The 15,350-nt window shown below is 48.5% G+C and overlaps 1 protein-coding gene across 1 annotated transcript in view; it reads right to left on the reverse strand.

The window, feature by feature from the left end:
- Positions 1–15,350, reverse strand: part of PHF12 (PHD finger protein 12) — a 370,276-nt gene that overhangs the window by 134,939 nt on the left and 219,987 nt on the right. Inside the window, exon 10 of the mRNA XM_069226214.1 lies at positions 9,635–9,754. Coding sequence (XP_069082315.1) covers positions 9,635–9,754 — 120 coding nt within the window. The remainder of the gene's footprint in view (positions 1–9,634; positions 9,755–15,350) is intronic.

The raw sequence follows: 15,350 nt of genomic DNA on the forward strand, positions 1-15,350 counted from the left end.
AACCTCCACTTGGGCAAGGGAGAGGGACTCCTGGGGGTCACTTCTCCAGTGAAAGTCCGGTCCTTCAGGTCCTGGGGGCTGCGGGTGCAGGGTCTTTTCCAGGCGTCGGGACTTAGGTTTCAGAGAGTCGCGGTCAGGGGAAGCCTCGGGATTCCCTCTGCAGGCGGCGCTGTGGGGGCTCAGGGGGGACAGGTTTTGGTACTCACAGTCGGAGAGTAGTCCGGGGGTCCTCCCTGAGGTGTTGGTTCTCCACCAGCCGAGTCGGGGTCGCCGGGTGCAGTGTTGCAAGTCTCACGCTTCTTGCGGGGAGGTTGCAGGGTCTTTAAAGCTGCTCCTCGAAACAAAGTTGCAGTCTTTTTGGAGCAGGTCCGCTGTCCTCGGGAGTTTCTTGTCTTTTTCGAAGCAGGGCAGTCCTCAGAGGATTCAGAGGTCGCTGGTCCCTTGGAAGGCGTCGCTGGAGCAGAGTTCTTTGGAAGGCAGGAGACAGGCCGGTGAGTTTCTGGAGCCAAGGCAGTTGTCGTCTTCTGGTCTTCCTCTGCAGGGGTTTTCAGCTAGGCAGTCCTTCTTCTTGTAGTTTGCAGGAATCTAATTTTCTAGGGTTCAGGGTAGCCCTTAAATACTAAATTCAAGGGCGTGTTTAGGTCTGGGGGGTTAGTAGCCAATGGCTACTAGCCCTCAGGGTGGGTACACCCTCTTTGTGCCTCCTCCCAAGGGGAGGGGGTCACAATCCTAACCCTATTGGGGGAATCCTCCATCTGCAAGATGGAGGATTTCTAAAAGTTAGAGTCACTTCAGCTCAGGACACCTTAGGGGCTGTCCTTACTGGCCAGTGACTCCTCCTTGTTGCTTTCTTTGTTCCCTCCAGCCTTGCCGCCAAAAGTGGGGGCCGTGGCCGGAGGGGGCGGGCAACTCCACTAAGCTGGAGTGCCCTGCTGGGCTGTGACAAAGGGGTGAGCCTTTGAGGCTCACCGCCAGGTGTTACAGCTCCTGCCTGGGGGAGGTGTTAGCATCTCCACCCAGTGCAGGCTTTGTTACTGGCCTCAGAGTGACAAAGGCACTCTCCCCATGGGGCCAGCAACATGTCTCTGGTGTGGCAGGCTGCTGGAACTAGTCAGCCTACACAGACAGTCGGTTAAGTTTCAGGGGGCACCTCTAAGGTGCCCTCTGTGGTGTATTTTACAATAAAATGTACACTGGCATCAGTGTGCATTTATTGTGCTGAGAAGTTTGATACCAAACTTCCCAGTTTTCAGTGTAGCCATTATGGTGCTGTGGAGTTCGTGTTTGACAAACTCCCAGACCATATACTCTTATGGCTACCCTGCACTTACAATGTCTAAGGTTTTGTTTAGACACTGTAGGGGTACCATGCTCATGCACTGGTACCCTCACCTATGGTATAGTGCACCCTGCCTTAGGGCTGTAAGGCCTGCTAGAGGGGTGACTGATCTATACTTGCATAGGCAGTGAGAGGCTGGCATGGCACCCTGAGGGGAGTGCCATGTCGACTTACTCGTTTTGTTCTCACCAGCACACACAAGCTGGCCAGCAGTGTGTCTGTGCTGAGTGAGAGGTCTCCAGGGTGGCATAAGACATGCTGCAGCCCTTAGAGACCTTCCTTGGCATCAGGGCCCTTGGTACTAGAAGTACCAGTTACAAGGGACTTATCTGGATGCCAGGGTCTGCCAATTGTGGATACAAAAGTACAGGTTAGGGAAAGAACACTGGTGCTGGGGCCTGGTTAGCAGGCCTCAGCACACTTTCAATTGTAAACATAGCATCAGCAAAGGCAAAAAGTCAGGGGGCAACCATGCCAAGGAGGCATTTCCTTACAGCTTGTGAAACCAGAAAAGTGAACAAATCTCACTGGGGTGCTCTCCTTTGGGAAATGTTCACAGGAAAGTGTAGGGATAGACTCCTCACACTCTCTAAAAAAGATGCAGAATCTTATGACCTCATGAAGGGTACCCTGATTGAGGGCTTTGGATTCTCCACTGAGGAGTATAGGATTAGATTCAGGGGGGCTCAAAAATCCTCGAGCCAGACCTGGGTTGACTTTGTAGACTACTCAGTGAAAACACTAGATGGTTGGATTCAAGGCAATGGTGTAAGTGATTATGATGGGCTGTACAATTTATTTGTGAAAGAACACCTATTGAGTAATTATTTCAATGATAAACTGCATCAGCATCTGGTGGACCTAGGACCAATTTCTCCCCAAGAATTGGGAAAGAAGGCGGACCATAGGGTCAAGACTAGGGTGTCCAAAACTTCCACAGGGGGTGACCAAAAGAAAGGAGTCACAAAACCTCCCCAGGGGAAAGGTGGTGAGACAGCCAAAAACAAAAATAGTAAAGAGTCTTCTACAGGCCCCCAAAAACCTGCACAGGAGGGTGGGCCCAGAGCCTCTTCACAAAACAATTCTAGGTACAAGGGTAAAAACTTTGATCCCAAAAAGGCCTGGTGTCGTAACTGTAGTCAGTCTGGACACCAAACTGGAGACAAGGCCTGTCCCAAGAAAGATACCACTTCTAACTCCCATCCAGCTAAAACTGGAATGGCCATTCTCCAAGTGGGATCAACAGTGTGCCCAGAGCAAATCAGGTGTCACACTGAAGCTACATTAGTCTCGGAGGGTGGGGTGGATTTAGCCACACTGGCTGCCTGGCCCCCTAACATGCAAAAATACAGGCAGCAGCTCTTAATTAATGGGACAAGTGTAGAGGGCCTGAGGGATACAGGTGCCAGTGTCACCATGGTGACAGAGAAACTGGTTTCCCCTGGCCAATACCTGACTGGACAAACCTATCCAGTCACCAATGCTGACAATCAAACTAAAGTACATCCCATGGCAATGGTAACTTTAGAGTGGGGAGGGGTCAATGGCCTGAAACAGGTGGTGGTCTCCTCAAATATCCCAGTAGACTGTTTGCTTGGAAACGACCTGGAGTCCTCAGCATGGGCTGAGGTAGAACTGAAAACCCATGCAGCCATGCTGGGTATCCCTGAACTGGTGTGTGTCAAGACTAGGGCACAGTGCAAGGCACAGGGTGAAAAAGTAGAGCTGGAGTCTGTAAAAATGGCCCAGCCTACCAAGAGAAAAGGAAAGTCAGCTGGGAGACCAGCTGCAACACAACACCAAAAAGAGAACCTCTCTTCTCAGGAAGAAGTTCTGCCCTCTGAGGGAACTGAGCCTATGGAGCTGGAACCTTATCAGGTTGAGCTCTTGGGCCCAGGGGGACCCTCAAGGGAAGAGTTGTGTAAGGGACAAGAAACCTGTCCCTCTCTTGAAGGCCTTAGGCAGCAAGCTGCTGAAGAGACCAAAGGCAAGAAAAATGGAACACATAGGGTCTATTGGGAAGATGGACTCCTGTACACTGAGGCCAGAGATCCCAAACCTGGTGCCACTAGGAGAGTGGTAGTGCCTCAGAGTTTCAGAGAGTTTATCCTGACCTTAGCCCATGATATCCCCCTTGCTGGGCATTTGGGACAAACCAAGACGTGGGAGAGGTTAGTCAACCACTTCTAGTGGCCCAATATGTCCCAGAAGGTTAAGGAGTTTTGCCTCTCCTGCCCCACCTGTCAAGCCAGTGGTAAGACAGGTGGGCATCCAAAGGCCCCCCTCATTCCACTTCCAGTGGTGGGGGTCCCCTTTGAAAGAGTGGGTGTGGACATAGTTGGTCCACTAGAACCTCCCACAGCCTCAGGAAATATGTACATCCTAGTAGTAGTGGATCATGCTACTAGGTATCCTGAAGCTATTCCCCTTAGGTCAACTACTGCCCCTGCAGTAGCCAAGGCCCTCATTGGTATCTTTACCAGAGTGGGCTTCCCTAAGGAGGTGGTGTCTGACAGAGGTACCAACTTCATGTGAGCATACCTAAAACACATGTGGAATGAATGTGGGGTGACTTATAAATTCACTACACCATATCATCCACAAACTAATGGCCTTGTTGAGAGATTCAACAAGACATTAAAGGGCATGATCATGGGGCTCCCAGAGAAACTCAAAAGGAGATGGGATGTCCTCTTGCCATGTCTGCTTTTCGCTTACAGAGAGGTGCCTCAGAAGGGAGTAGGATTCTCACCCTTTGAACTTCTGTTTGGCCACCCTGTAAGGGGACCACTTGCTCTTGTTAAAGAAGGCTGGGAGAGACCTCTTCATGAGCCTAAACAAGACATAGTGGACTATGTACTTGGCCTTCGCTCAAGAATGGCAGAGTACATGGAAAAGGCAAGTAAAAACCTTGAGGCCAGCCAACAACTCCAGAAGTTGTGGTATGACCAAAAGGCTGCACTGGTTGAATTTCAACCAGGGCAGAAAGTCTGGGTTCTGGAGCCTGTGGCTCCCAGGGCACTCCAGGACAAATGGAGTGGCCCTTACCCAGTACTAGAAAGGAAGAGTCAGGTCACCTACCTGGTAGACCTGGGCACAAGCAGGAGCCCCAAGAGGGTGATCCATGTAAACCGCCTTAAGCTCTTCCATGACAGGGCTGATGTAAATCTGTTGATGGTGACAGATGAGGACCAGGAAGCTGAGAGTGAGCCTCTTCCTGATCTCCTCTCATCAGACCCTAAAGATGGCTCAGTGGATGGGGTGATCTACTCAGACACCCTCTCTAGCCAACAGCAAGCTGACTGTAGGAAGGTCCTACAACAGTTTGCTGAACTCTTTTCCCTAACCCCTGGTCAGACACACCTGTGTACCCATGATGTGGACACAGGAGACAGCATGCCTGTCAAAAACAAAATATGTAGACAGTCTGATCAAGTTAAGGAAAGCATCAAGGTGGAAGTCCACAAGATGCTGGAATTGGGAGTAATAGAGCACTCTGACAGCCCCTGGGCTAGCCCAGTGGTCTTAGTCCCCAAACCTCACACCAAAGATGGAAAGAGAGAGATGAGGTTTTGTGTGGACTACAGAGGTCTCAACTCTGTCACCAAGACAGATGCCCATCCCATTCCTAGAGCTGATGAGCTCATAGACAAATTAGGGGCTGCCAAATTCTTAAGTACCTTTGACTTAACAGCAGGGTACTGGCAAATCAGAATGGCCCCTGGAGCAAAAGAAAAGACAGCATTCTCCACACCTGATGGGCATTATCAGTTCACTGTTATGCCCTTTGGTTTAAAGAATGCCCCTGCCACCTTCCAAAGGTTGGTGAATCAAGTCCTTGCTGGGCTGGAATCCTTTAGTGCAGCTTATCTTGATGATATTGCTGTCTTCAGCTCCACCTGGCAGGATCACCTGGTCCACCTGAAGAAGGTTTTGAAGGCCCTGCAATCTGCAGGCCTCTCTATCAAGGCATCCAAATGCCAGATAGGGCAGGGAACTGTGGTTTACTTGGGACACCTTGTAGGTGGAGGCCAAGTTCAGCCACTCCAACCCAAGATCCAGACAATTCTGGACTGGGTAGCTCCAAAAACCCAGACTCAAGTCAGGGCATTCCTTGGCTTGACTGGGTACTATAGGAGGTTTGTGAAGGGATATGGATCCATTGTGACAGCCCTTACAGAACTCACCTCCAAGAAAATGCCCAAGAAAGTAAACTGGACTGTAGAATGCCAACAGGCCTTTGACACCCTGAAGCAAGCTATGTGCACAGCACCAGTTCTAAAAGCTCCAGATTACTCCAAGCAATTCATTGTGCAAACAGATGCCTCTGAACATGGGATAGGGGCAGTTTTGTCCCAAACAAATGATGATGGCCTTGACCAGCCTGTTGCTTCATTAGCAGGAGGTTACTCCCCAGGGAGCAGCGTTGGAGTGCCATTGAGAGGGAGGCCTTTGCTGTGGTTTGGTCCCTGAAGAAGCTGAGACCATACCTCTTTGGTACTCACTTCCTAGTTCAGACTGACCACAGACCTCTCAGATGGCTGATGCAAATGAAAGGTGAAAATCCAAAACTGTTGAGGTGGTCCATCTCCCTACAGGGAATGGACTTTATAGTGGAACACAGACCTGGGACTGCCCATGCCAATGCAGATGGCCTTTCCAGGTTCTTCCACTTAGACAATGAAGACTCTCTTGGGAAAGGTTAGTCTCATCCTCTTTCGTTTGGGGGGTGGGGGTTGTGTAAGGTAATGCCTCCTTGGCATGGTTACCCCCTGACTTTTTGCCTTTGCTGATGCTATGTTTTGAATTGAAAGTGTGCTGAGGCCTGCTAACCAGGCTCCAGCACCAGTGTTCTTTCCCTAACCTGTACTTTTGATTCCACAATTGGCACACCCTGGCATCCAGATAAGTCCCTTGTAACTGGTACCTCTGGTACCAAGGGCCCTGATGCCAGGGAAGGTCTCTAAGGGCTGCAGCATGTATTATGCCACCCTGGAGACCCCTCACTCAGCACAGACACACTGCTTACCAGCTTGTGTGTGCTAGTGAGAACAAAATGAGTAAGTCGACATGGCACTCGCCTCAGGGTGCCATGCCAGCCTCTCACTGCCTATGCAGTATAGGTAAGACACCCCTCTAGCAGGCCTTACTGCCCTAAGGCAGGGTGCACTATACCATAGTTGAGGGTACCAGTGCATGAGCACTGTGCCCCTACAGTGTCTAAGCAAAACCTTAGACATTGTAAGTGCAGGGTAGCCATAAGAGTTTATTGTCTGGGAGTCTGTTTTACACGAACTCCACAGCACCATAATGGCTACACTGAAAACTGGGAAGTTTGGTATCAAACTTCTCAGCACAATAAATGCACACTGATGCCAGTGTACATTTTATTGTAAAATACACCACAGAGGGCACCTTAGAGGTGCCCCCTGAAACCTAACCGACTATCTGTGTAGGCTGACTGGTTCCAGCAGCCTGCCACACTAGAGACATGTTGCTGGCCCCATGGGGAGAGTGCCTTTGTCACTCTGAGGCCAGTAACAAAGCCTGCACTGGGTGGAGATGCTAACACCTCCCCCAGGCAGGAGCTGTAACACCTGGCGGTGAGCCTCAAAGGCTCACCCCTTTGTCACAGCACCGCAGGACACTCCAGCTTAGTGGAGTTGCCCGCCCCCTCCGGCCACGGCCCCCACTTTTGGCGGCAAGGCTGGAGGGAACAAAGAAAGCAACAAGGAGGAGTCACTGGCCAGTCAGGACAGCCCCTAAGGTGTCCTGAGCTGAAGTGACTCTAACTTTTAGAAATCCTCCATCTTGCAGATGGAGGATTCCCCCAATAGGATTAGGGATGTGACCCCTCCCCTTGGGAGAAGGCACAAAGAAGGTGTACTCACCCTCAGGGCTAGTAGCCATTGGCTACTAACCCCCCAGACCTAAACCCGCCCTTAAATTTAGTATTTAAGGGCTTCCCTGAACCTAGAAATTAGATTCCTGCAACTACAAGAAGAAGGACTGCCGAGCTGACAAACCCCTGCAGAGGAAGAACAGAAGACACCAACTGCCTTGGCCCCAGACTTACCGGCCTGTCTCCTGCCTTCCAAAGAACCTGCTCCAGCGACGCTTTCCAAGGGACCAGCGACCTCTGAATCCTCTGAGGACTGCCCTGCTTCGAAAAAGACAAGAAACTCCAGAGGACAGCGGCACTGCTCCAAAAGAACTGCAACTTTGTTACAAGGAGCAGATTTAAAGACCCCTGCAACTCCCCGCAAGAAGCGTGAGACTTGCAACACTGCACCCGGCGACCCCGACTCGACTGGTGAAGAACAACCAACTCAGGGAGGACCCTCCGGCGACTCTACGACTGTGAGTAACCAAAGTTGTCCCCCCTGAGCCCCCACAGCGACGCCTGCAGAGGGAATCCCCAGGCTCCCCCTGACCGCGACTGTCTGAACTCCATTTCCCGACGGCTGGAAAAGACCCTGCACCCGCAGCCCCCAGCCACTAAAGAAACGGAACTTCTGTGCAGGAGTGACCCCCAGGAGGCCCTCTCCCTTGCCCAGGTGGTGGCTACCCCGAGGAGCCCCCCCCTTGCCTGCCTGCATCGCTGAAGAGACCCCTTGGTCTCCCATTGAAAACTGAAGGAAACCCGACGCGTGTTTGCACACTGCACCCGGCCGCCCCCGCGCTGCTGAGGGTGTACTTTCTGTGCTACTTTGTGTGTCCCCCGGTGCCCTACAAAACCCCCCTGGTCTGTCCTCCGAAGGCGCGGGTACTTACCTGCTGGCAGACTGGAACCGGGGCACCCCCTTCTCTCCATTATAGCCTATGTGTTTTGGGCACCTCTTTGACCTTTGCACCTGACCGGCCCTGAGCTGCTGGTGTGATAACTTTGGGGTTGCTCTGAACCCCCAACGGTGGGCTACCTTGGACCAAAAACTGAAACCTGTAAGTGACTTACTTACCTGTGAAAACTAACAATAACTTACCTCCCCCAGGAACTGTGAAAATTGCACTAAGTGTCCACTTTTAAAACAGCTTATTGTGTTTTATGTGAAAAGTATACATGCTAAAGTAATGATTCAAAGTTCCTAGAGTACTTACCTGAAATACATTTCAAATGAGATATTACATGTAAAATTTGAACCTGTGGTTCTTAAAATAAACTAAGAAAAGATATTTTTCTATAACAAAACCTATTGGCTGGATTTGTCTCCGAGTGTGTGTACCTCATTTATTGTCTATGTGTATGTACAACAAATGCTTAACACTACTCCTTGGATAAGCCTACTGCTCGACCACACTACCACAAAATAGAGCATTACTATTATCTCTTTTTGCCACTATCTTACCTCTAAGGGGAACCCTTGGACTCTGTGCATGCTATTCCTTACTTTGAAATAGCACATACAGAGCCAACTTCCTACATATATATATCACTTTTAGACACAGTATGTACATACATACTTACTCCATTGCATGGGCACTATTACTATATACACAACTCCTACCTCACCCTCTGCGGGGAAAACAATCTAAGATGGAGTTGACGCCCATGCGCAATGGAGCTGAAAGGGGAGGAGTCCCTCGATCTCGTGACTCGAAAAGACTTCTTCGAAGAAAAACAACTTGTAACACTCCGAGCCCAACACTAGATGGCAGGATAATGCACAGCATGTGTATCTGCAACTACACATGCCATCGAATATATATATATATATATATATATATATATATATATATATATATACATATATACACACACACACTTTTTTTTGGGGAGACTGAAGTCCATCCTCGCTAAGCACCACCCTGTTAAAGAGGATGAAGGGAAAACTATTTAAAGATCTAAACATGAATGTCGGATTTATGGCAAGCATCTGTTTAAAAAAAATTTTTTTTTAAAGGCATCGAAGCCAAAATGAGTCATGCTTGGTAACACAATAAATCCAGTTTTGAACCCGCTGAGTGTTCCTATTAGTTCTTGTGTAGAGCCATTTTGGTTGGGATTTTAATATAAGCCACTCGTACAAAGGAGGTACCCGTCACAAAATAATTCAGCAGTTTTAGTGGTGCTTTGTGTGATCATATATCAATCTTTATGACTATCAAATATCCTAAAATGCAGCACTACTACTGTGGAAATGGATATTTTGAATAGAATTAGTTGGTAAAAGGCAGGAAGCAAAGGGAAAGCAGTACAGACATTATACAATGGATTTTGCATGTAAAAAAGTATGGAAATGTACAGGAATAATACAAACTATATTTTGTCATTCAGTAGCACAGAGTCACACTCACCGCCACTCCCATCCATGTACGATCTCAGAGTGTTGGTGAGGTCTGTCACAGATGTTGAGTTAGACGTAAAAGGAGTATTTAGAGCACTTCCAATTAAGCTTGTGGGGCTGATCTTACCTTCTAGAAGAAAGAAAAATAAAATATCATCAATAGTGCACTGTACTGTTCGCTTTCTAGAATTCAATGCCAACAGCTACAACTGTATCCTCTGGTGTCTACAGTAAATTGTGATGAGAAAGTATAGGACTAGAGTCATGTTAATCAGTAACTACCCCTCTTAGTGGGAGGTGGACATAGACTGCCACCCTTTCCCCTTGCTCAACCTCATGACCATCACTTCTAAGCCATTATCTAAAGAGCCTACAGTAGAGGCAGGTCTGCAGGACCTTTCATGTAAGCAGTACTCCTAACAAATTATCTAGAGACTTCTGCAAGAGACAGCTTCTATTGGTGACTATCTACAAAACAGCCAGAATCCCAATTCCAAAGTGTCTCATAATGAGAGGGACTAGACTCCTGAAACTGCAAGTTCATGTAGTAAAGACATGGCCACTGGAATTATGTGATTGTGCGGCCGCTGCGATATTCGCATAATTATAATTATACAGTTGCCACAAAATCCATCATCTGCTGCACCATCTACAGATTTAAAAAAAAAAAAAAAAAAAAAAAAAGACTTTGTTTCTAGCTCAAATGGTTCAAATATTACAAAAAATGCAGTGACGAGTGTTGCCACGCAGTGGAAGGCCCTTTAACAAAGCTGGATTGATCATCTTTCTGTTGCTTATGGCTATACTGGGATGTTAAACTGGCACTAATAAGGTGCAGCCAACATACAGACAGTGCTACCAAGTTTCAAAATGACAAAAAAATGAAGTAATACTATTACGAAATGTGCCACATTATGCCACATAATTTGCCTTTTCTTGCCGTATAATTGACTCAACCCTGCCACTTAAATTGGTCTTCGCATGCAACATAATTCCAGTGGCCTTGACTAAAGAAAGGGTAACATTTTTCAATAAAGTAACACCCTAACTGAAAGGCAGCATGTGCAGAAGCTGTCCTTTCGCTTGCACTAACTTCAAAGAATTAACACCATGCACAGATGTCTACATGCCTCCATGCCCCGGTGTAAAGAAATGGCTCCCTGTTGCAGTTACCCCCCACTTTTTGCCTGATACTGATGCTGACTTGACTGAGAAGTGTGCTGGGACCCTGCTAACCAGGCCCCAGCACCAGTGTTCCTTCACCTAAAATGTACCATTGTATCCACAATTGGCACACCCTGGCATTCAGATAAGTCCCTTGTAACTGGTACTTCTAGTACCAAGGGCCCTGATGCCAAGAAAGGTCTCTAAGGGCTGCAGCATGTCTTATGCCACCCTAGAGACCCCTCACTCAGCACAGACACACTGCTTACAAGCCTGTGTGTGCTAGTGAGAACAAAATGAGTAAGTCGACATGGCACTCCCCTCAGGGTGCCATGCCAGCCTCTCACTGCCTATGCAGTATAGGTAAGACACCCCTCTAGCAGGCCTTACAGCCCTAAGGCAGGGTGCACTATACCATAGGTGAGGGTACCAGTGCATGAGCACTGTGCCCCTACCGTGTCTAAACAAAACCTTAGACATTGTAAGTGCAGGGTAGCCATAAGAGTATATGGTCTGGGAGTCTGTTTTACACGAACTCCACAGCACCATAATGGCTACACTGAAAACTGGGAAGTTTGGTATCAAACTTCTCAGCACAATAAATGCACACTGATGCCAGTGTACATTTTATTGTAAAATACACCACAGAGGGCACCTTAGAGGTGCCCCCTGAAACTTAACCGACTATCTGTGTAGGCTGACTAGTTTTAGCAGCCTGCCACAAACCGAGACATGTTGCTGGCCCCATGGGGAGAGTGCCTTTGTCACTCTGAGGCCAGTAACAAAGCCTGCACTGGGTGGAGATGCTAACACCTCTCCCAGGCAGGAATTGTCACACCTGGCGGTGAGCCTCAAAGGCTCACCTCCTTTGTGCCAACCCAGCAGGACACTCCAGCTAGTGGAGTTGCCCGCCCCCTCCGGCCAGGCCCCACTTTTGGCGGCAAGGCCGGAGAAAATAATGAGAATAACAAGGAGGAGTCACTGGCCAGTCAGGACAGCCCCTAAGGTGTCCTGAGCTGAAGTGACTCTAACTTTTAGAAATCCTCCATCTTGCAGATGGAGGATTCCCCCAATAGGGTTAGGATTGTGACCCCCTCCCCTTGGGAGGAGGCACAAAGAGGGTGTACCCACCCTCAGGGCTAGTAGCCATTGGCTACTAACCCCCCAGACCTAAACACGCCCTTAAATTTAGTATTTAAGGGCTACCCTGAACCCTAGAAAATTAGATTCCTGCAACTACAAGAAGAAGGACTGCCCAGCTGAAAACCCCTGCAGCGGAAGACCAGAAGACGACAACTGCCTTGGCTCCAGAAACTCACCGGCCTGTCTCCTGCCTTCCAAAGATCCTGCTCCAGCGACGCCTTCCAAAGGGACCAGCGACCTCGACATCCTCTGAGGACTGCCCCTGCTTCGAAAAGACAAGAAACTCCCGAGGACAGCGGACCTGCTCCAAGAAAGGCTGCAACTTTGTTTCCAGCAGCCTTGAAAGAACCCTGCAAGCTCCCCGCAAGAAGCGTGAGACTTGCAACACTGCACCCGGCGACCCCGACTCGGCTGGTGGAGAACCAACACCTCAGGGAGGACCCCCGGACTACTCTCCGACTGTGAGTACCAAAACCTGTCCCCCCTGAGCCCCCACAGCGCCGCCTGCAGAGGGAATCCCGAGGCTTCCCCTGACCGCGACTCTTTGAATCCAAAGTCCCGACGCCTGGGAGAGACGCTGCACCCGCAGCCCCCCAGGACCTGAAGGACCGGACTTTCACTGGAGGAGTGACCCCCAGGAGTCCCTCTCCCTTGCCCAAGTGGAGGTTTCCCCGAGGAATCCCCCCCTTGCCTGCCTGCAGCGCTGAAGAGATCCCGAGATCTCTCATAGACTAACATTGAAAACCCGACGCCTGTTCCTACACTGCACCCGGCCGCCCCCGCGCTGCTGAGGGTGAAATTTCTGTGTGGACTTGTGTCCCCCCCGGTGCCCTACAAAACCCCCCTGGTCTGCCCTCCGAAGACGCGGGTACTTACCTGCAAGCAGACCGGAACCGGGGCACCCCCTTCTCTCCATTCTAGCCTATGTGTTTTGGGCACCACTTTGAACTCTGCACCTGACCGGCCCTGAGCTACTGGTGTGGTGACTTTGGGGTTGCTCTGAACCCCCAACGGTGGGCTACCTTGGACCAAGAACTAAGCCCTGTAAGTGTCTTACTTACCTGGTTAACCTAACAAATACTTACCTCCCCTAGGAACTGTGAAAATTGCACTAAGTGTCCACTTTTAAAACAGCTATTTGTGAATAACTTGAAAAGTATACATGCAATTTTGATGATTTGAAGTTCCTAAAGTACTTACCTGCAATACCTTTCGAATGAGATATTACATGTAGAATTTGAACCTGTGGTTCTTAAAATAAACTAAGAAAAGATATTTTTCTATACAAAAACCTATTGGCTGGATTTGTCTCTGAGTGTGTGTACCTCATTTATTGCCTATGTGTATGTACAACAAATGCTTAACACTACTCCTTGGATAAGCCTACTGCTCGACCACACTACCACAAAATAGAGCATTAGTATTATCTCTTTTTGCCACTATCTTACCTCTAAGGGGAACCCTTGGACTCTGTGCATGCTATTCCTTACTTTGAGATAGCACATACAGAGCCAACTTCCTACACCCGGTATAGAGATAACACCAGTTGAACCTCGTGTTAACTACCTCAGCAAAAAACATAGCTAAATGACATTCTATGTACTCTGTTTTGAAACAAAATTATTTGTTTTTTTCTGGATTCAAAAACAAAGCTGGAACTCCAGAGTAAAATGTAATTAAGGCCAGCTAAACACAACACTGCAAAAAAAAAAAAAAAAAAAAAAAAGACAAAATATATATATATATATATATATATATATATATGTATATATATATATATATATATATGTGTGTGTGTGTGTGTATATATATGTATGTGTGTATATATATATATATATATATATATATATGTATGTATATTATATATATATATGTATGTATATTATATATATAATATATACACACACACAATATACACACTATACAGATATAGCTATATGGAAAATGTCACTTACCCAGCGTACATCTGTTCGTGGCATGTAGTGCTGCAGATTCACATGCTATGCATAGCTCTTCCGACATCTAGTGTTGGGCTCGGAGTGTTACAAGTTGTCATGGAATCGAGTGACTCCTCCTCTCGGTTACAGTGCGCATGGGCATCAACTCCATTGTTAGATTGTTTTCACGCAAAGGGTGAAGGAAGGAGTGATAGAGTATAAGACTATAAAGAGATGTCCATGCAAGTGTAAATGTATCTACATATGTACAAATGTTAAACGTGAACCACTACAGGCTTCCGGGGAGGAGGGAGGGTGCATGTGAATCTGCAGCACTACATGCCACGAACAGATGTACACTGGGTAAGTGACATTTTACGTTCGATGGCATGTGCAGCTGCAGATACACATGCTATGCATAGACTACAAAGCAGTTAGTCCTCCCAAAAAATAGTGGTGGCTAGCCGGTAGGAGTTGAAGTTGTTTGAAACAGTGTTCTTAAGACAGCTTGGCCTACAGTGGCCTGTTGCTGTGAGAAAAGGTGTAAAGAAATGGCTCCCTGTTGCAGTTACCCCCCACTTTTTGCCTGATACTGATGCTGACTTGACTAAGAAGAGTGCTGGGACCCTGCTAACCAGGCCCCAGCACCAGTGTTCCTTCACCTAAAATGTACCATTGTATCCACAATTGGCACACCCTGGCATTCAGATAAGTCCCTTGTAACTGGTACTTCTAGTACCAAGGGCCCTGATGCCAAGGAAGGTCTCTAAGGGCTGCAGCATGTCTTATGCCACCCTAGAGACCCCTCACTCAGCACAGACACACTGCTTACAAGCCTGTGTGTGCTAGTGAGAACAAAATGAGTAAGTCGACATGGCACTCCCCTCAGGGTGCCATGCCAGCCTCTCACTGCCTATGCAGTATAGGTAAGACACCCCTCTAGCAGGCCTTACAGCCCTAAGGCAGGGTGCACTATACCATAGGTGAGGGTACCAGTGCATGAGCACTGTGCCCCTACAGTGTCTAAACAAAACCTTAGACATTGTAAGTGCAGGGTAGCCATAAGAGTATATGGTCTGGGAGTCTGTGTTACACGAACTCCACAGCACCATAATGGCTACACTGAAAACTGGGAAGTTTGGTATCAAACTTCTCAGCACAATAAATGCACACTGATGCCAGTGTACATTTTATTGCAAAACACACCCCAGAGGGCACCTTAGAGGTGCCCCCTGAAACTTAACCGACTGTCTGTGTAGGCTGACTAGTTCCAGCAGCCTGCCACACCAGAGACATGTTGCTGGCCCCATGGGGAGAGTGCCTTTGTCACTCTGAGGCCAGTAACAAAGCCTGCACTGGGTGGAGATGCTAACACCTCCCCCAGGCAGGAGCTGTGACACCTGGCGGTGAGCCTCAAAGGCTCACCCCTTTGTCACAGCCCAGCAGGGCACTCCAGCTTAGTGGAGTTGCCCGCCCCCTCCG

This window comes from Pleurodeles waltl, chromosome 3_1, assembly GCF_031143425.1.
Source record: "Pleurodeles waltl isolate 20211129_DDA chromosome 3_1, aPleWal1.hap1.20221129, whole genome shotgun sequence".
NCBI lineage: Eukaryota > Metazoa > Chordata > Amphibia > Caudata > Salamandridae > Pleurodeles > Pleurodeles waltl.